The 20,564-nt window shown below is 43.8% G+C and overlaps 1 protein-coding gene across 4 annotated transcripts in view; it reads right to left on the reverse strand.

Annotated features, from left to right (window-relative positions):
* Positions 1 to 887: 887 nt before the first annotated feature.
* robo3 (roundabout, axon guidance receptor, homolog 3 (Drosophila)) overlaps positions 888 to 20,564 on the reverse strand; it is a 105,573-nt gene continuing 85,896 nt past the window's right edge. Inside the window, exons 11-27 of one of the 4 annotated variants that reach the window (XM_034683326.1) lie at positions 19,979 to 20,147; positions 16,789 to 16,955; positions 16,524 to 16,645; positions 15,665 to 15,881; positions 14,987 to 15,111; positions 14,107 to 14,293; positions 13,337 to 13,600; positions 12,906 to 12,945; positions 12,465 to 12,604; positions 12,089 to 12,370; positions 11,715 to 11,889; positions 11,031 to 11,249; positions 10,000 to 10,199; positions 7,905 to 8,009; positions 7,105 to 7,272; positions 5,101 to 5,249; positions 888 to 1,644 (exon numbers count right to left, since the gene is read on the reverse strand). In XM_034683326.1, the coding sequence (XP_034539217.1) occupies positions 1,633 to 1,644; positions 5,101 to 5,249; positions 7,105 to 7,272; positions 7,905 to 8,009; positions 10,000 to 10,199; positions 11,031 to 11,249; positions 11,715 to 11,889; positions 12,089 to 12,370; positions 12,465 to 12,604; positions 12,906 to 12,945; positions 13,337 to 13,600; positions 14,107 to 14,293; positions 14,987 to 15,111; positions 15,665 to 15,881; positions 16,524 to 16,645; positions 16,789 to 16,955; positions 19,979 to 20,147 (2,741 nt within the window). In that variant the 3' untranslated portion in view covers positions 888 to 1,632. The remainder of the gene's footprint in view (positions 1,645 to 5,100; positions 5,250 to 7,104; positions 7,273 to 7,904; positions 8,010 to 9,999; positions 10,200 to 11,030; positions 11,250 to 11,714; positions 11,890 to 12,088; positions 12,371 to 12,464; positions 12,605 to 12,905; positions 12,946 to 13,336; positions 13,601 to 14,106; positions 14,294 to 14,986; positions 15,112 to 15,664; positions 15,882 to 16,523; positions 16,646 to 16,788; positions 16,956 to 19,978; positions 20,148 to 20,564) is intronic. The other 3 variants (XM_034683324.1, XM_034683325.1, XM_034683328.1) reach the window with 3 other exon arrangements.

Below are 20,564 nucleotides of genomic sequence, written 5' to 3' on the forward strand. Positions count from 1 at the left end.
GGTACAGTGTGTAGTATTTAAAGGTACAGTGTGTAGTGTTTAAAGGTGCTATGGTAGTATTTAAAGGTACAGTGTGTAGTATTTAAAGCTATATTTTGGGGGGTATGTTTGCCTTTATTAGATAAGATAACTTCAGAGAGATTTGAATGTGGGGAGCAGAGAACGTGGGAAGACATGCAGCAAAGGTTGTGGCCGGGAAACGAACCAGTGACTGCTGGGATGAGAACTACATCCTTAAATGGGTAATTTTTAAAGGTGGAGTGTGTAGTATGTTAAGGTACAATTTGTAGTATTGCAGTGTGGTACTTACATATATAGAGAGAACAGACTGATAGGACCAAATCGCTCATTGAAAAGCTGGGAATAATAGAACCTGACATATATGTCAACCATTTGATTGTCTGGGTGTCTCTTATGTCTACATGAGTCTCATGTTTGACCTTTAACAGAGTTTTCCACAAACGCTTCCTCTGAAATACTGTCTTGGTGTTTCAAAGGTTGAGGGTATTTTTATTAATGATTGAGAAATGAATTACTTTAGTTGTCAGACTTCTACACAGAGAGAGCAAAGCTGAGCTTAAGTAAGTTACAGATGATATATTAGTCATAGACCTCGCTTAGATGGACCACTTGGCTGATTAAAACCTTTTGAAGAATGAATACTGAAAGAACCTAAGCCCAAAAACAAGGTGAGCACAAGCTAGCTGTACCTCCACGAATACAAAAAACAAGATCCTGGCATTCTATATTTGGTGATTCCAGTGTTGTCCTTAGTGTTGTTAGCATCCACTGCTAGATCATGTAAGGTAACTTTTCAGATATAACACTGAATCACTGAGTCCAGTTCTACACCTCCTTAGAGTTTCAACAAAGAAATAATGAAGGCTGGGATCAGCAAATGTCTTTTATTTTACATTTACAAAACAACAAGAGTACAAAAAGGTCAGTCCACAGACGTGTTTTTGTTTGTTTTGGAAGGAGTATATGCAAATTCTCACAACTGCAGCAAAAAGTTCCTCAGACAAAGGAAGAGAGAGCAAGGGGAGGGGTTACAATCAAACTTTTATAAAGCCTGTCAGTCTGCTGGCACACAGGAACACTTTGCTGCAGAGGAACCAGAGGAACATAGAAAAGTTTGACATTCTTAGCGGACTACATGGGCGCAGGGAGAACCCGCTCGTTTTGGCTTTCCGACCAGCAAACACACTTTGTGCTTCATATTTTCTGTTGTTTTGCCATCACAACAAGAGAGTGCAACAGTAGTTAATGCTTTTCCAAAAGTATACATTTTGACAAAAAAAAGGTTGGCACATTCAAGAAGACATGAGCGTTTTATAGTAACAGACTTTTTTTAACATCGGTTTTTGTTTTTATCCTCATAAATACAATATACGTCTCTTTCCCTGTATCCAGAGCCCACAAAAGAACAGTACAGACACAGGTATTTACAAATCAAGGAGAGCTCATAAATAATCATAGTAATACCAAAAACAGGATGGACAGTCCGTTCTTTCTTTCACAGCATTGACACACAGTCCAAACTTGTCTTCTTGTCCAGCTTATTGTGTCCACAGTGGGTGGATGGAGGAGGGTGGAGGCAGCAGAGGTACACTGACAGAGTCACTGATGTCCTTATCTCATTTCCTGGAGAGACAGAAACAATTACAAATTAGTTGCAATAAAATCTAAAGACTGTGATTCCCCATCTGACAGATTCACATCCACCTCTGACTCTGATCTGAATCAACACATATAATCACTACATCTGCTCAGCTGGTTTTAACAGAGCAGAATGAGCTTCACACATAGGCAAAATTGAAATCCTGACCTGAAACCGCAGTCATCAGAGGAAGGTTAAACTTTGTGTTTAAACTCTCATAGTTAATGGACACAGCTTAAACACAGGCCTTCGTCTTACAGACATTTGCTGATTGGTGGAAAGATTTCAGACTTTTTCTTTTCATCTGCTCTTTAACATTCTGATCACTTTGTGGTCTGTGGTATCAGGCTGAGTCAGTTTTGTGTGGTAGTGCAGGATCAAAAACGCTCTTTAATCTGTTTACTCCCAAACTAGGCTCCATGTCCTATCAATATTTGATCTTATAAGCCTACATTTGTTTCAAAAGAGACCCATGAGAGCAAACACACACTGTTCAGATGAACTCAACTACACCGGTTGTTATGTCTCTTTAGTGATTTTAGTGGTGTTTTTAAAAAAGAAACATACTAGATATTTGAATCCATGTCACATCAGCTCCCGAGCCCCCTGATCCGCCCAACACAACCCCCCAGGTTACAGACAGAGATAACAGTCAGCTGCACCACAGGAAGTCAGGGAAACCTAATCCAGACTTCCTATGGAAACACCTCAAACTTTATTACTCGGGAGGTCACGCTTTCATGTTCTCAGGAAGGCGTGAAAAAGCCAGCACAGGTCAGTGAGGGTCAGTCGGGGGGGTCAGATAGTCCTGGCTGCTCTGTGGGAGGGTGACCCAAGAGCACGAGACATAAGGAAGCTCTGTGTGTGTGTGAGAGAGAAAAGAGCCATTGTATGCGTGCGTGTCATTTTTACTCGTGGCTTAGCTACGTTCCCGTGTCAGATGTTCGCGGAGGTCGGGTTGGAGCGACCCATGGCGAGGACATCCTCTCTGTCTGCTCACTGAGGCAGCTTTACGGTGACGCCTCAGGTTACAGCGATAAAACTTAACAACTGCAGCTCTGACAGAAGCATCAAAGCTGACACACAGCCTGCTTTCTCATAAAAACAAGTTTACGTCGGCCAAGAACAGTTCAATGTCAGCCCTCAATGAGTAAGCTATACCAGTTCACTTTAACCAGCTTCATGGCTCATCTGAAGTTAATCTCACTCTGAATGTGGGGTTATTTCAATGACCAGACTCTGGTTAACCTGTCTTTAAGTAGAAACTAACTATTATGTTTAAGTTAAATTAAGTATTCTTTAAGAACAAACTGCCTTTAACACTGATATCAGATATAACTCGGTCAACTCAAGTACATACTTCAGTTTAAAGACTTAACGCTGCAGTTTTCACTCTCTTTATACAGGTATTAAAATTGATGGAAAACCATGATGCCTTTAAAGAACCCACAAGGACATTCATATTTTACTTTTGCATCAAATCAGTATGTATGATAATAATATCACCATAATGTAATATGTTAAGAGTATTCTTATTTAAAGTTGAATTTTAGAACGATATTTCACATTTTAATCTGTTCGTCTGCCAGAGAATGACATCAAAAATACCTGAAATGAAAACAGGAAAGCTGATTACAAAGCCTTACATCTGTTTATGAGGTGAGTGCCATATTGGAAAAGCTGAACTCAACCGAACCTCTGAGAAGTAAAGAGGCGGGCTTTGAGCCTCCTCACCAATAGCTACAGTGTTCCCGCCTGTCAATCAAGTCAGCCGTGCCTCTTATAATGGAAAACTCGTCATCTTAATATGTTCTTAACTGCTTCGTAATGAAATAATTCAACCCCTGTATAGTGTGTGCCGACAGAGAAATGAGCTATCCACACTAAACACATTTCTTGTACGAGGCTGTAAATGTGTTCATTTATGCTGTAAAGATCGTCTTTTTTGAATCGGTGTGTATGTGGTTTTCTGTATTAGTTTTTAACACTTCCGTATTGGTTTCAAGTCTCACGGCCCGAGGTTGCCACTTGAATAAAACACCTGTAAGTAAAATCACTGTGTTTTAAAATCAAGATTCTTCCTCTAGGTAGTTCTCAAACATTTCACTTGTATTTGATCCACATTATCTAAATAATTAAATACAGATTGATTCAGAACATTTTCCCATAAAAAGATAATTCTTTAATTACTTTAATTTTAGATAAGCATTACTGGTAAGAAGATATGAATTCCTTATAATACAGCCTTTTTCAACACAACAGCACCAGCAGTTGCTGAATGCAAGCTTTCAACATAGAAAACTCTTTGTGTCGGGCAAATCAACCTGTACAGGTTATCATTTGTAATTTCTAAACATGTAGTATAATGTAAAGGTTATAGAACTATGATTTTTTAAACTGTCAGCTAGTTTTCTAAATATTAACCAAAGCTCCTAGATATTTATCCTCGATATCCTTGAGTTTTTAATGTAGCTGCAGCCTCTGGTTTAAAGATCTTTTTTCAAGTAGTTTATAGTGAAGTCATTCCTCATGTCAAGACCACGGTGCGAGCACAAAACTGAAATCTTGTCTTTGTACGAGATAAATGATAAATTATGTCATTTTTTTCTTCTTCCTGTAGCAGTGGCTTTAGATGTCTGAGGGTTCTTTGAGATTGTGCTGTTCTGGTGGAAGACTAAATGAAATACTTTCAGTAATCCAGTATTTCTTCATTTCTCTGCCTGTTTTGTGTTTGAGAGCTTCGTTTCTGCAGCAGCTTGTGGTTCAGCATGCTGCTCAAAGACACTCTGAAGTATGTAAAGGTAGCAGGGGATCGACCTGCGAGCCCTGTGAGTATTTCTGCTCTACCTCCTGAACCGTATCTGTGTAAACTCTCACACTTTGAACAACTTTCCCTGCCCTCTCTCAGCTCCCTCCTCTGTGTACCTACAGGATCGTTGAGGGACACTTCATAAGTGTTGCCTCGCTCACATAAATCCCCCACAGAGCGTCCCGTTCGGTTGCCTCGCCTGGCTCTGCCATTAAAAACAGCAGCTCGTTGTGAGGGAGCCTGCGGGGGGTGCATTTGAAGGAGCGCTCCCACCGTGAAGAGCTGCCTCTGAAGTGCATAGCAGAGAGAGAAAGAGGGGTGGGCATGCACACTTAACATTGTTTCTTACTGTAAAAACCCATTCTGAGTAGATGTTAATGGTAGATCTGTACGTCGCTGTGTGTGGGCAACCAGGGAATGTGGAGGCTCCTTTCACGCACCCACACATATAAGATTATGTGTGTTTTATGGAGCGAGAGTAATGATATGTAGATAAAACTAAACCAGATGAGTGTCTCCATGGCACTCTTTGTTCCCAGGCCTCATAAATATCTAAAAGCATCAATTATTCAGACCGTTTGAGGTGAAAAGAGAACGCTCCTGCAGAAGTAAGGAAATCATTAGCTCGTACCTCGTTGTGTTTTCTGGCTGAGTTGAGCCCTCGGGAGCCCGTGGAACCTCTGGAGGAGGAGCTTCCTGTGGTCGAGCAGTTACTGGACATCTGACTCCTGGAGAGGTACCCGGCCTTACTACTGCTGCTGTACACCATCATGTCTTCATCTGTGGACAAGAGAAACAGGAGGGCTTAAAGTGAAGTCAATTAGCTTGTTGTCTAAAGGCATGTTGGGTCTCAGTGGAAGAATGGAGGTTACACACAGAAGACTTTGTCAAGACACACAACATATTCATTTTAAAGCTTGTTTCTCTTAAAAGCTCATTCCTTGTCATCACTGTTAGCCAGCTGTTCAGAGACCCTCAGATTGAGACTGCAGGACATGTTGCGTACCCCGTTTCAGATCTGAACTCCAGGGATGTATTTGAGTTTATATGGACGCAAACAGAAACAGAGCTTGTTGATTGGGTCATACCCATAGACTGTATGAAATAATGGCGTAGTATTCGTGATGTGTTCCCGTCCGGGAGTCAAGTCAGTCATGTCCTTATTTGGGCAAAAACTCATAATCTTAATATCTTCTGAACCACTGCGTTAGAAAAAATTCACCCCGTACAGTTTGTGCCGATAGAGAAATTAGCTTCGTAGACCGAAGCCGTTTTTTGAACCAGGCTGTAAACATGTTTATTTCTGCTGTAAAGATCATCTTCTTTGAATTGGTGTCTATGTGGTTTCCGGTGTTTCTGCAGCCAGCCTCAAGCGGATTCTCAATGAATTGCAGTTTATAACACTTCCGCATGGGCTTAATAGTTTGAGACCGGAGGTTGCCGCTTGGTCATACCATCATGACATGCCCTTCCCTTAGTCGTCACATCCCTTTAACTCGACCCTTGTCCTGAGACAACAAACATCTTGTCTGGCAGTGATGAATTCCCCATGAATAGCTAACTGCATGCACGGCTGACCTTGCTGTTAATGCTAGAAGTGTTACATTCTGCATTTTAAAATGCTACCACCTCGTATACGTAAACACGTGAAGCTCTTCCCGAGAGGTTCCAATGTCTGGAAGTGTCATCATCACTGTGTTCTGATCATCGTCATGTGATCTGGTTTTCAGGGATGATAGTGTAAATGAGACGGTTTGTTAAAATGTTCAGACAGATAGGAACACTTTTGCTTTGATACAGTTTCTAAAGGTAAACAGAGGTGTGGCCATGGCCTCAGGTCACACCGTATCTGCTGAAGACCTGACTGTTAAGTTGCTTTAGATTTAAAGCTGAAATATGGTCGGAGTTCCTTCGCTGCTCTTTATGTAGTTCTGGTGTCAGGTAAGCTCATTAGCTGATATCATCTCATTGTTTGAATTTGGGAACCAGCTTAATGTATGGGTGTCTTTTGCCACAGTTGCACACAGTGTTATAGTACCACTGTAGTACTCGAGTCCAGGACTGCGTCTCAAGACCAACTGAAGTCCTGACTTACAGGACATGTGCACTTGTCTTCACCTGCATGTCTGTTCTCATGACACCTTAGCAACAGTTGCTGTCAGGATGATTAAACAGGTGACACAGATCATGTGTTTGCTTAACGCATGAGTAGCATGTTTGATATTTAAAGGTATATCGCAGAGGAGCTGGAAACCACCTCTGTCCAGGGTGCTCCCAGAAGAGGAGGGGAGATGTTTAGGTGACTCTGGGCAAGCTGCCAGCTACTGGTAACCGTCCAGTGTGTTGGTTAGTTAAATTCAGATCGATAGCAGATTTGTTTTTGTTATTAGACCCCGCCTGAGTCATCCCTCTATTGTGGTAACACTAAGTGCGGCTCCACATTCAGACACACTGCAGAGCTAAAAACGCTGCAGTGCATAAGAAGGTACAATGAAGCATGAATATGGTAGAATCTGAGCATGGTTACAACAGAGGAACCGAATTCTTCTGTACTCAAATAAAAAAAACGTGTTATAATTTCATTCCTGAATCTGACTCTGCTTCCCTCAAACTGAAGAAGAACAAACTGTCTCACTGTCTGTGTGTCTCTGTCCCGATCCTTTCCGCTGGTGGCTGCTGCTGCTGAACTCGCTCCTCTCCAGGGAGGACACGGCTCCGTTCATCACACCGCTGCCCTCTACACTCCCCTTAGGGCCCAGCAACCTGTTCTCCTCTGGGGGTGGCTCTGGAGGTGGGGGCAGGTCTGAACAGAGAGGTGGAGGAAAAAGCATGCATGAGGAATTAGGACACATTTGCTGTATTTTTTCAGCTGCTGCATTCAAGCTAATTTTAGCGTCAGGCCTCTTATCGCTCTGAAAAGAGATCATTTGTTTTTGTTTGTACGGTTTTCATGCATAATTGACTGAATGTGTGTTGGTGCTGACAGGTTTAGAAACAGGATGAATTTAATTAACTCTGACTCTCTGCTTGTAGATCTGTGGTTTGAAGAGCGTGTATATAACCGGAGCTCCAGGCTCACTTCCTACAGTCCCACCAGGGCTGTAGATGCTGTATAAATATAGCTATATATACCTATACATCACAGATATGTGTAACTGGTTTATTATAGGATGTATGTCCTCACACAGTGTCCTGAATGTTGTATGATTTTGAATAACTGAACATGATTTTTGCTTATCTTTGCATACTTCGCTTCAGACACTACTTGATGTCCTATGATTGTCACTGTCTCACAATATTAAATCTTATTTACACCTCTACCTGAACTCTAACAGTAAACATGTCATTTTGTGTCTCTCACAGGATGTGGTGAGTGACTGTGATACATGGAGCAGATATGATTCCCCTGACCTTCAGGTAGACTGATCCACTCACCTCCTTGTAAATCTCTCCTGTAGGCTGGGGTCTTCGACGCCTTTTTCTTCACTCGTGATTTCTGGTTTGGTGGCGTGCATGAATCTGCCGGGGAGCGACTGTGGACTGTGTGAATAAAGAGGAGACGAGAGAACATCACAAAGTGCCAACACATCAGTTCATCTTCAGTCTTTTATTTTAGTCTGCATATATTTACTACAGATAAGAAATCTACTTCATTATATATTTTCATTAAAATAAATCTGAAAGAGTGCGGCCGTCTTATGTTCAGGGTTCAGCAAATAACTGCTAATATTCGTCACGGCAAATGTACCACTCATAATTAACGCCATCACTAACTGTCACAGCGTCAGAGGACTGAGAGATGACGAAACAGTGACCGGAGCAAAGGAGCACAAAGCAGGATAAGATACCTGAGACTGTTTTTTAAGGAAAGGGTTATCAATGCAGCAGAGACATCTGACTGTCAACAGTCATAAAAATCTGGTGTCAGAGTGTGAAATGACTGAAGTTGGGAAGCACAAAAAGATCATCTTAAAATGCATGTGTGAGTATGTGACTTTGGACTTCAAAGGGTCTTGATCTAAAAGATAATCCTGAAGGGGGTCATATAGAGGCAGGCACCCTCACTACTTTTAAGAGTCGGCTTCAAACTTTCCTTTTCGATAAAGCTTTTAGTTTGAACTGGCTCAGGCTTGGACCAGCTCTTAGTTATGCTGCTATAGGCCTAGACTGCCAGGTGAACTGACACACTGGGATCCTGCCTTTCCCCTCTCTTTCATATAGCTGCATGTCACTTACTTTAAAACTCCCTGTCCCATTAAAGTTACTAACCATAGATGTTTCTGGAGTCCCTGTGCTCCCTTGTCTCGTAGGTTCCTCTGAGTTGCTGCCGTGGATGGCCTGCTGCTACTCCAGCTGCTTCAACTATCACTATCTGTCTCACCCTAATCTCTCTCTCTCCATCTCCTCTGTCCCTCTTTCCAACCCCAACTCAGTCGAGGCACATGTCTAACATGAGTCTGGTTCTGCTTGAGGTTTCTGCCTGTTAAAGGTAGATTGCCCTTGCAGCTGTAACTTGCTAAATGCTGCAAAGCAATTGAGATCAGACTGAGCCCTGTCTGTAAGATGGGACTGGATCTTATCCTGTCTTGATGTGGGGTTTTTGTTAATAATATAACATAGAGTATGGTCTAGACCTGCTCTTTTTGCAAAGTGTTGTGGGATAACATATGTTGTGATTTGGTACTATATAAATAAAGATTGATTGATGATTGATAATCAGGGTCAGGTTATAAATTATTATTTTTTTTCATATTTGATCTGTGTGAACGTTCAACAGTTTTAGATATATGATTATATTTATTTTCCAGTGTGCCCTCATACTTCTGTCATATTTGAGTAATACCACATGAGAGGGAGTTATGTGCTGAATCAGAGCCCTGCTGTGATTGGTTGGAGGCAGGAGTCTGCAGGCAGGAGATAACCACAGCACAGCATCACAACCTGAGTGTGACGCTGCAGTTCAACAAGATGGAGATAGTTTCTGTCCCATAGACTCAACTAGTCCTTCAACCCAACTAACACTGGGCTGTTGCCGAGCAACCCAAACATTGTGTCCAAGCGGCTGCTTGGTGTTGTGTACATTTATTTCATAGTGTCAGTTTGTCATGTAACCACAGAGTCCAATCTGGTGTGTGATACTGAGGCGTGAAGTGATGAAGACTCACACTGTCTTCGTGAACACACACCTGAGGCAGAGTGGTACACGTGGTTTACAGTCACAGTGATGATGAGCTCTACATCAGCACTCATTCAATACCTCAGTCCAATCAGAATATAAATGTGTTTATGAACTTATTCTGAAGGTGTCTCATTTATCACTTCAATCTATTTCTGTGTTCTATTTTATATCCACATCTACATATTTACATAGACACAGAGCACTCAATGTATTCAGTGCATATGGATTCAATTACATATCGTAAGTCATCTCAGTTCTAATGGGAATGACTGTTCAGCTCTCCTGCTCTTGTTTGTTTATATGTGTATTTATGTGCACATGTTGTGTGTGTGTCTGCAGCAGTCTGTGTACCCGGTGTGTTGATGCTGACGTTGTCTTCATTCAGAGCTGGCCCCGGGCCGTTGAAGCAGCGGTGAGCAGGACTCTGGCACTGCAGCGTGCCAGCCTCTGATGAGCCGTGATGCTGTTGGCCCGAGAGGTTGGGATTGGACTGGGTGAGCAGCGGGCTCGGCGCCTGGGGAACTGGCACTGGACCGCAGGGTAACCTTCTGCTGTGGGAAGTGAGGACAACATGTTACCGCAAAGGACAAACCCGAGGAATCAGAGGCTCAACCTGGTCCAGAGTGAGGGTTTTAAAGTAAATATTAAACTGTTTGTGTTTTTATTCTGTGTTCTGTTGTTTATGTTTGGTCTTTGATGCATCGTTCATCATGCAGTTAGAGGATTAACAACAAACAAAGGCACATGTGTATCTGTGTGTATTTTCACTTTAGCTAAACAGTATTAGTGCAGTTAGTTACACAGTTCTGCTGAAATAAATTAGATTACAGTTGCTGATGAGTGAACAGGTACAAGTATACATACTGGTTATAGAAGTATCTAATGTTTGTTTGTTTATAGGTGTTTTTCCACCACAGGAACTTTACCCCGGATCTAGGGACTTTACCACTGAACTACGTGTGTTTTGACCGGAGGAACAAGGGTCTAAATTTAGTTCAGGGGTAGATAATCTCCCCCTTGAAAAGCCCCTGCTTGGGGGGGTAGTACTTTTCAAAGGTCCTGGGACTTTCGGTTGAACGTGTTTGTGGTGTTAACACAGTTGTTGAAACACAGAGGGAGTTCCTGGGAATGCATACTAGTTTAGTTTTTATTAAGATTTCAAAATATTATTAAATATAATTTTTTCTCCATACGTCACTGGCCTGATTTGCACAATCTACCCGTGTTGAAGCGCAGACAACAATGGGGGCACAGGAACCTTTTAGTTTCGGGGAAAGTAGTTCTGGGGGCTAAAAGACCCCGAAACTCTTGGTCGCACCTCATGATGAAGATGAGTCAATCAAAATAATTACAGTGAGTCACCGCAGAGAGTCAATGCATACCGTGACAGCTGCTGGCTGTCGAGTTGGTTGAGGCGGGGGAGGTCGTGGGGGGCTCTGGTCTCCTCGTGGGGCGACGGGGTGAGCGTGGCGGTGGACTGGTGACTGTAAGAGGTGGCTGGAGACGAGGCGTTATTCCTCTGAGGGGGAGGGGGTCCGTCCTCGCAGCCCTCCATCAGGTAGGTCCTCTCTGGGAGGGGGGGGCACCACTCCTCATCCGAGCTACACAAACAGAGATGAGGAGTTACAGTGAGATGCTGCAGTGTGAGAGAGGTGGGTCTTATCTTTATGTGTTTTTGAAGAGGAGCAGCCTGTTGTCTCTCTGCTGCCTCTAATTCTAGCTCACTATGAGGCCACTGAAAGATTAATGCTGCTCTTTCAGACACTTCTCCAGTTAGAGGGCCTTGCCGTTGGCAAAACTGCAGGAGGCTAAGCTTCCACTTGGGTGGGAGCGCTGCTGTGATCCTGAATGATAGTCTGCTTTGAGCTTTCGGAGAGCGACTGTTGAGAAAGAACACAACTAATTATGTTCAAAGGTTTGAAAAACAGCTCAATCCATGAAGCAGCTGACCACAGTCAGGATAATTCATTTGCTGAAGCTGGAGGCGGTCGAGCCACATAGGGTTGGAGACTTCATGTCCCTGCAGCAGTGTTATATCAAATTATAGAGATGTGTGTGTGACTCACCCTAAGTCCATGTCCTCGTGTTCGAGGGGCAGCTCGTCCTGCTCGTCCTGCTCGTCTTGCTCGTCCTGCTGACACGGATCCAGCTCTCCAATGGGGGGAGGAGGGGGCAAAGACTCAATCCAGGTCAGAGACGGGGTCTTCACAGCTTTACCCATCGCCTTCTGCTTTGGCTTACCTGAAATAAAAAGAACAAGAGAGAAACGTTTTGATCACTCAGGGAAAGCACTTTGTTTGGTTAATCATGATCAGACTTTGACACATCTCCAAACATGCTGAATCAAACAGATACGCATCTGAAAGTTAGATTATTTTCAGATCACAGATTATCCAGAGGGGTTGACAGATCTATGAAAAGTCCCCTTCGCCTTCCTCACCATTACAGCGGTCTGGCTGGGCGTACTGAGCTCCTGAGGGGCCTGGCTGGGGGATCCAGTGTCCATCATCCTGCTGGTCTCCGCTGTGGGCTGACGTCTGGGTTTGGGTGGTGTAAGGCGTGATGGAGGTGGAAGCGTAGGGCGTGGTGGAGTTGTGCTGGGCGTAGGTGAAGCTGTGTAGATCCTCGCTGGTGGCGTCAATGGTGCTGTAGATTGGACCTTCAGTGGAGCCGCCAATGCTGTACTTCTCCGTCTGATTCAGGTAGTTGGAGATACCGGCCTCTGCACGGGGAGGGAGGAGATAATCAACACAGTTCTCTGCCTTTAAACAAGGACCAGAAATCTACCACATCTTTATGCTAAAGCAGTGTCTTACCGTTGTAGTATCTCTCTGCTGTGCTGTGATTGGTGCTGCAGCAGTTAACCGCCTCTTTGCCGCTGTGGACCAGGTTGGTGGTGGGCCAAGAGTCCGCCAGCCAAGGGTAATTTCCCATGTTGCCTCCCAACACGCCAGGCCTGCAGAGATATCTCGTCATTAATTTAAAGCAGGAAGTGACACAGTAGAGTAGAGCAGGGATAGCCAGATGGGAAAAAAAGGAGCAGCTGCATGGAAAGACCTCAAGACCTCTGTAATGTCCAGACCTAGCCGAGAATACAGTCAGAGCGGGTGAGTATTCCAGCAGCCGACCTGAGATTCTGTAGAGGTCACAGTGGTGTTGTTTTCTACTCTGTGTGTGTACAATGACACAGCTAAGGAACCAAGCACAGAGGTAAAACAGATTCATAACAGAGAGGTCAAAGATGGATATTTAGTTACCTTCCATTGAGTCCAGATGCCTCTCCATGAGGGAAACCAACTGCAGGAGACAGAGATAGAGAGCGCGATGAAGAGGCAACAAATGATTGTTCATCATTTGAAGATGATGCTAACAATACCCCAAGTGAAATCCCTGTTCTATAGAAAGCCTATAGTGCACATTATATTATATAGTCCAGCAAAGGAAGCAAGACTAACTCTCAACTAGACTCCCTGATGTACCTGAAGTGGTCATAAGAAGTGATGTGTTAAAGCGCTCCAGATGAGGTAAAGTATTAAAGCTATTCTTAACGGTTATTTAAACTGTCATGGTGTTAAACGCTAATCAGTGCAACAGGTTTTAAACTTAGCTAAATGTGAATGAGGCTTTGAATTAAAGCAGCAGGCCCATATCAGATCAGTAACAATACATCATCATCACTCCCCCTCACCTGCTGGCGTGTAGGCGAAGGAGGTGGTGTAGTGGCTCAGCTCCTTCCTCTTCTTGCGTCGGCAGTAGATCCAGATGCTGAAGCCCATGAGGATGACCCAGCAGGCGCCACCGATGCCTGCGATGAATGCCGGCTGCTTTACAACATCGGTGATCTGCTCTGCTAAGCTCACGCTGCTCTCTTCGCCGCTGTCGCTGGTACCACCACCACCACCACCACTACCGGCTCCTCCGCCCGGCACAGAAGGATGCTCAGCTGGCAGCTCTGGAGAGAAACACGAGAGAGGAGGGGTTAAAATGCGAGGAAACAAGGGAGAAGGGAAGGTACAACAAGGAAAATGTTCACAGAGGTTATAAACCAAGAAGAACGCTATTCAATCAAACTTTTTTGCAGCCAGTGAAGTTGTTTTGCAGTCCTTTTAAGGTGTTTATGCATTTAAAAACCTTCCAAAACATCTGGTTAACAGTTTATAGTTGGACCTAGTGATGGTGCAAGGTAAAAAGTTAAGAATCCACCAAGAATAAGCCTGGTTTATCCTCTGAGCAGCCTGAATATAGGAGCTCTATTTGATGGAAACCCAGACTGTGAGAGTTTGTGATGGAGCGGCATGAAAATAGATCATCCGGGTCATTAGAGTTAATCCTCTGGGGACCATGAGTGTATCCATAAAACATATTTTACAAACAAACTTTAAACATATTTGAGTGAAGTCTTTGTCTGAGCACTTTTGCATTTTGTCCAACAGTCTGTCTGTGTATCTTCTGACTCACTGAAGAGGACGGACACCGGCTGACTACGGGTCCCAATGCCAGCGCTGGTGACTGCTGCCACCTCCACCTGGTAGAGCACTCCGGGCATCAGGCCTTTGAACACTGTGGACAACATGTTCCCGTCCACTGTCTTGTTGATGTAGTATCGAGTCTGGTTGTCTCCGCCGCCGCTGCCCACACACCAGACCTGGTTGGAGAGGCAGAGAGGAATTCATTATTCAGTTGATTTCAGTCCCTGGTGAGATCATTTAGAAACTGTCAGTCCAGACTCCTTGTTTGAGAGAGAATTTACATTTTCATTCACTGATGAAATAGTCAACTATAGGCTGCAATATCTGATGTGTTCAAATCACATCAAAGCTCAGTCCATGCTGAACGTACAGCAGTCACTGAACTTGGCCACAAAGCAAAGTGCTGGATGACGTTTGAAGTCTCAGAAACACAGCCTGGAGATTTATTTTTTAGTGGAGGATTTATTTCTGCATGGAGACTGAATAAACAGAATATGAGGGACATATTAACTGCAGCCTCTTTTCAGGCTGTCCTTCCACAACCTCTGCTCTCCTTTAATTTATGGTAATTAAAATAAATTAATCTCATAAATCAGATTATTCTAAACATTTTGTAAACTGAATGCAAGTTTAGTTTTACAGAGGGTAGAGGACGGGTTATGTCACCCTCAATAAATTCTTTCTCACATATAAAACAACATGCAACAAACTGAGAGGTTTGTACAACTGACATTTGATGAGCAGGGAGACGTTTCCCTGCTCAGTCGGTGTTTTCTCTCTGTGTTATTTCTGGCTGCTTTACCGCACAGTGTTTTGCTTCCTTTCACTGTGACTCCGCTGATGTGTCAGACATCATGAGGTGTGTTTACCCGGTACTCCTGGATGATGCCGTTCTGCATGTCACTGGGTGGAGGCTCCCAGGAGACGCTGATGCTGGAGCTGTTGCTTTGCTTCACTGTTGCCACTGTGACACCCCGGGGTGGAGCACTAGGGACTGTGGATGACAGAGAGACATCATTTATGTCATCTCATCAGCAGAAAAATATCCAAACTGCAAAAACTTCAGGTCATAAGGCAGAGGACTTTTTAAACACAGGTGGAGGCACATGAAAGTGAGCTGTAGCGGAAGGGGAAATGAGGATTTATGGAGTGCTTTAAAAAGTTAATAATATTTCTCTCCAAGCTGAGCTACTCGGGCAGGTCGATCCAGAGTCTATAAGCGCCGTTGGCAGAAAAATAAATGTCTGCTCCTTGTTTTTAATCTAGAGTTTGAATCAACTGATATAAACTGCAGAGAACCTCAGGCTGCAGAGATCTGTGTGTGTGCGTGTGTGTGTGGAGGATGAATTTAATGAAAGTGGGGATCAATATAAATGAATGTTAAATTGGTGAGGACATAAAATTAACCCCCAAATGAGATAAGGCTATTGAGATTCATATGGTGTCAGACAGGCTAATGAAGAGGCCCAACAGTGTGAGAGAGAACTTATTTCAAGAGGCGTCTCTGAATCTCTCAGGATACTTTCAGAGGTCAACGGATCTCATACCTTCCTCCGGGGTTCGAACGAGTAACGTGCGGCTGTCTTTTCCCTGGAACTCATCAAAGTACGGACGTATCTTCATCTCGTACTGTGTCCCTTTGAGCAGGCTGGTGAGGACGGTGCTGCGCTCAGACGGAGAGTTGATGTCCTGGAGTAGCCAGTTTCCCCCGCTGGGCCGGTAGAAGAGCCGATAACCCTGCACGAACTGAGACTGACGGTCCACCTGGAGGAAACAAGGGACGAGATTAAAGAGGGGAGGAACAGACACAGAATTAAACATTAACTCTTCATTTCACAATCTTGGAACCTACTGACTGTTTGCTGACAACAGTCTTTGTCTCTATAGGAACGATGGTCAACCTCTCTGTATTTCTGATGTAGCTAGTGGTAAGTGGTGAATGACTTCCTGCTTAGAGGCCCTTTTCAGTCCAATGAGCACACTGAGACAGGATCTTGCGCTCAAATCTAAAGAGAAGTGAAAGCAGCCCCGCTAGGTATGAATGCAAAGTCAACACAGTCATCTCTCAATCTATAACATCCCCTGGGCAGCACCTGTTTATCTGTTTGTGGTAAGTCTTAGTTTCACTGTAAATAGTTAATAGTTCCACAGAGGCTTCACTGTGATTAACTTGAAAATTATTGTCTTCTGTTTCTGCTCTTACATGCTCATACTCATGACTGCTAACATACAACAATCTGAGACCACAACACCTCATCCTAAGATCCAGCCCCTGCCTAATATAGATATATATTTTATGGAGTATGATTATATATATTACATCATCATACTATATAGAGACGATCTGCTTCCTCACTCTAACTGAACCCTCTGCTGTATAATCTTAAATAAACCAGATGCACTCACAGTCCAGGACACTCGGATGGACGCTGTTGTTAGCGTGACGGGCTCCTGAAGCTGGACAGCCACTTCTCCCAGCTCCCTCTGCACCTGCCTGTGGTCCACCCCCTGCCCTGTGGGACTCACATCTACAGAAGGAAACACACATTTTCACTTCTCCTCAGAGTGCTGCTACAGAAGCATTATCACACCCTGCGTGCTGAGGCGTTTATTTTTGAGAAGGTCAGGTGTGATTCATGTTTTATTTGGTGTACTGAAGGATGGCACTCACCTTGCGTTCTGACGGGCTCAGAGATGGGGCTCGGGTCGCTCAGGCCGTAGGCGTTGACAGCTCGGACGATGAAGAGGTAGATGGTGTTGGGGAGGAGTCCAGTGATGGTGTGAGTTTCTATCTTGACCATGTCGGCTACTGTCTGCCATGTGCTGCCTGCTGATTGGCTGTGGAAAGACAGAGGAGACTAATGTTAATTTCAAGATATTTACCAACCACATTGGATCCTCAGAGGTAAAGTCCTCTTCTTTTAGTCCTTGCTCTCTGCAGCACACACTGGGGATAGAAATAAATGGAGGGTACAAGAAAAAACTATCAATAAAAATGATTGGTTGGTATATTTGACCAGTTTTCACCACCAAACGTACAGGTCAACAACCAGTAAACCAGTATAATAAAATCAGTCCTGGGTTAGAAAATACAGAAACAGTGCTCATACATCCCCTCAGCTCTGAACGGGTCATCACAGCTGGTGTTTGTTGTGACATTGAGACCTCATACAGGATTTCAATGATCATTTTAACTTCAGGTACAAGCCTGAAACTCATGAGTATGATTTTACTTTCCCCTTAACTGATGAATCTGTTCAGTGGAGAGGTCTCGTCACGGGTTTAACCACGTGTTGCCATCTGAAAAGACAAAGTAATGGCTTCGCATTTTCAGGTAGCACACTGCAGTGCAAACCTCATAAATAAGTGTGAAGCTAGAAAAGAGGACTGGTCTGTGGTGGAGGCAGAGCTTTTCCAGCAGCAGCAGCAGCAGCCGCAGAGTGTGAGCAGCCCTGGTGTGGTCGCAGAGAGGAGGAAGTTGTGGGCTGTGATTGGTTTGTGATTAGAAACAATGATTCAGTCAGCAGGCTGTGAGCTGATTACAATTTGGGCGTATGACTTCTATATCCTGCATGAACTGAATCATTGCTTCATTTAGTTTGTCTCAAATGACCAATTCAGCTCAGGAAATGTTGAAAAATGTTGCAACAAAAACCCAAAGACCAACAATTAACTGGGTCTGAAGTCAGGCGGAGCCTTTTTCTTACAGAAATGTATTTTAAATCACAGGTCAAAGAAAAGAAGGTGGAGTTTTTGTCTCTGAGATGTTAGGTAGTTTAATGAGGCATCAACTGAAGACTCAAGTCAGGTATCATCTCCTTTAAGCACATGGGCACAGAGGCTTACTACAATGAGTACAAACAACAGACAACATATCTGAACACCTTTCACCCTACATTCAGGAGTAGATTTGATGTGCAGCTCCACAATTAACCAATACATGAGAAGACCTCCAGGTGACAGCAGTATCTATTTTTATCTTCCTCTAATATTTCTTATCTTGTAAACAATAGCAGATGTGTGCAGTCACCCAGCTCAGAGAAAAACAGAAAATCTCCAAATGAGACAGTTTACTCTGCCCATGAATAATGTAATGAGGCTTGTAAGGAGGCACAGCTGCCATCCAGAAACGAGGGCATGTTTTCAGCCTTGTGGCACTCCCACAGATGCATTACCCCTAAAACCCAGATCGTCACCTCTTCAGAGCTGCAGTCACAGAGGCCTCCCCGACCATTTGTTTGACACTTTTAGATTCTCCCCAAGGGTACTGTGTTGAACCAGCTTCAGTGCTGAGCATCATGAAAACTCCTCCTCTGCGTGTGAGAGCAGGCCACCCGGTGCCGGCGCTACATTCAAGGTTGAGCAGAAGATGCTCAAAGGGAGTTCACACACTCACAAACACACTCACACACAAACATGAGGCTGTGGCCCTAGAACAGAGAAAATGAATACAGGCTCCTCCACAGAAAGAGAGTCTCACTTTTTACATTAAACAAACACTCCAACACACTGCATACACACACAGGCTCTTCTCTGTGCTCCCACAAACACACCTAAGCACCTCAGGCAGGGAAGTGTTATTGTAAACATCCCAGTGGTCCCCTCCAGCTGCTTTACAAAGAATCGGTCTGCGTTACTCGGAAACGCTCGGCGGCTGCTCAGGGCCACAGTGGACGTCTGGATCTGATTAAACTCTGCCGCTGCTCTCGTCCTTATTGGATTGGAAGGACACATTTCCCCTAAACGCTGCCTATCTTCCTTCAGAGGTCTCCTTCAGTCTGCAGAGCCACCCGTCCTGCTCGGCTAAATCAGATTTTTACCCCTAATTAATCCAAGGTGGAAGAGATCTCAGCTGAAAGTTTCTCTGAGGTGCTTTCAGGATTCATGGGAGTCTGCGTCAGCCCGGAGGTTCAAGAAATACAACCGTTTTCAAAGTTTGGCACAATGAACAGTTATTTCCTAATTTTACTGGCTGATGTTTTTCAGTTTTGTACATTTTTCCAACATTTGATCATTTTTACTTTGATGCTTTGGCGAAACTGTTGCTAAAGCCTTCGTGCCAAGCTTTAGAAACAACGCTGGATTGAATGCCTGTGTCTGAAATCATTAAAATGAAATGAGTCCATTGCTTTGCCTCCAATAAACCTACACAGACTGAACTCAAAACTTGGCTAGAGCAGGAGAAATATTTGTAAATGTAAATTTTCTAAAGACTTTACTCGCCTGAAATGTAAACACGAGGAAAAGTAATCCTAACAGGAGATGTTGTACAACAATCTCTGCTTCTCTGCGGATTTGTAATAGTCAGTAAAGCCTTCTCAAGGAAGCGGACTACATGTGTAACTAAAGAGGACAGATTGGAGAGACTGTCTCTGAAAGAAAGGTATAAACCAGATGAAACTGAATTTCCAGTCCAGGTGATCACAGGACGACCGGGACGTAACCTGTGGTGAAAAATGAAGCTGGTGCAGAAATGCAAAAGCCTGAACTCCACTTGTTCCCTGAGTTTATAGATGAGCCAAAAGCTGGAGCCAGGATTTCCAATATTATGACCATAATATTTGAGCTTCAAACACCTCTTAAGAAACGGGGGACGTCAGAGAAACTACATTCCTATCTTAAACAGTCAAAGAGAGGATGACATAGTTATTGGATAAAAGATTTCACAATTTCATCATTTCATTGAGCTCACTACAGTATGAGCTTGTCATACTTCATAATAAGCCCATGACATATTTGGTTATGCAAGCAGCTCGACTTGAGTCCCAATGGACACTTGTGACGAATATTCACGAAGATTCTGAAATCAGAAGTGTTTTCCATGGCGTTTAATTCACTCAAGTGGTCGAGGCGTCACTCACCTGAAGGCCTCGATGATGTATGACGTGACGGCTGCTCCTCCCTCGTGTGCGTTGGGTTGCCAGGTCAGAGAGACGCTGTTTTTGGACACGTCTGTGACGATGGGTTTGTGTGGCGGGCCTGGCAGCTGGAAGGGCTCCGTGGTCTGACCTGCTGAGGAGTCTGCGCTGTCTGGATGATGCGAAGAAGGAAAGAAAGAAAGAAAGAAAGAAAGAAAGAAAGAAAGAAAGAAAGAAAGAAAGAAAGAAAGAAAGAAAGAAAGAAGGAAGAGGAGAAGAGAGAAAGAGAGGCACATTACATCAAACTGTAACATCTCCCCTTTAGCAGCACTGTTTCATAATGTCCTCGGTGTAATCCTGTTAATGTTGACTGAACATTTGCATCATTGTCGCTGCAGGCGAACTGCCTCACATCTAACAGAATCTAATCACTATTTAGTTTTTCCACCACAGCTATTAGATCTTAACTAAGCATTAAGACGCTAACGGTCCAATAACAAACTCTGGTGTCATCAGAGCAGCTTGTTAAGTCATTACTCTGTCATTTAACACCACTAATGAAATCTCTACGGCTGAAATATCCGACGCA

The sequence above is a fragment of the Notolabrus celidotus genome, chromosome 5 (assembly GCF_009762535.1).
Source record: "Notolabrus celidotus isolate fNotCel1 chromosome 5, fNotCel1.pri, whole genome shotgun sequence".
NCBI classification, from domain to species: domain Eukaryota; kingdom Metazoa; phylum Chordata; class Actinopteri; order Labriformes; family Labridae; genus Notolabrus; species Notolabrus celidotus.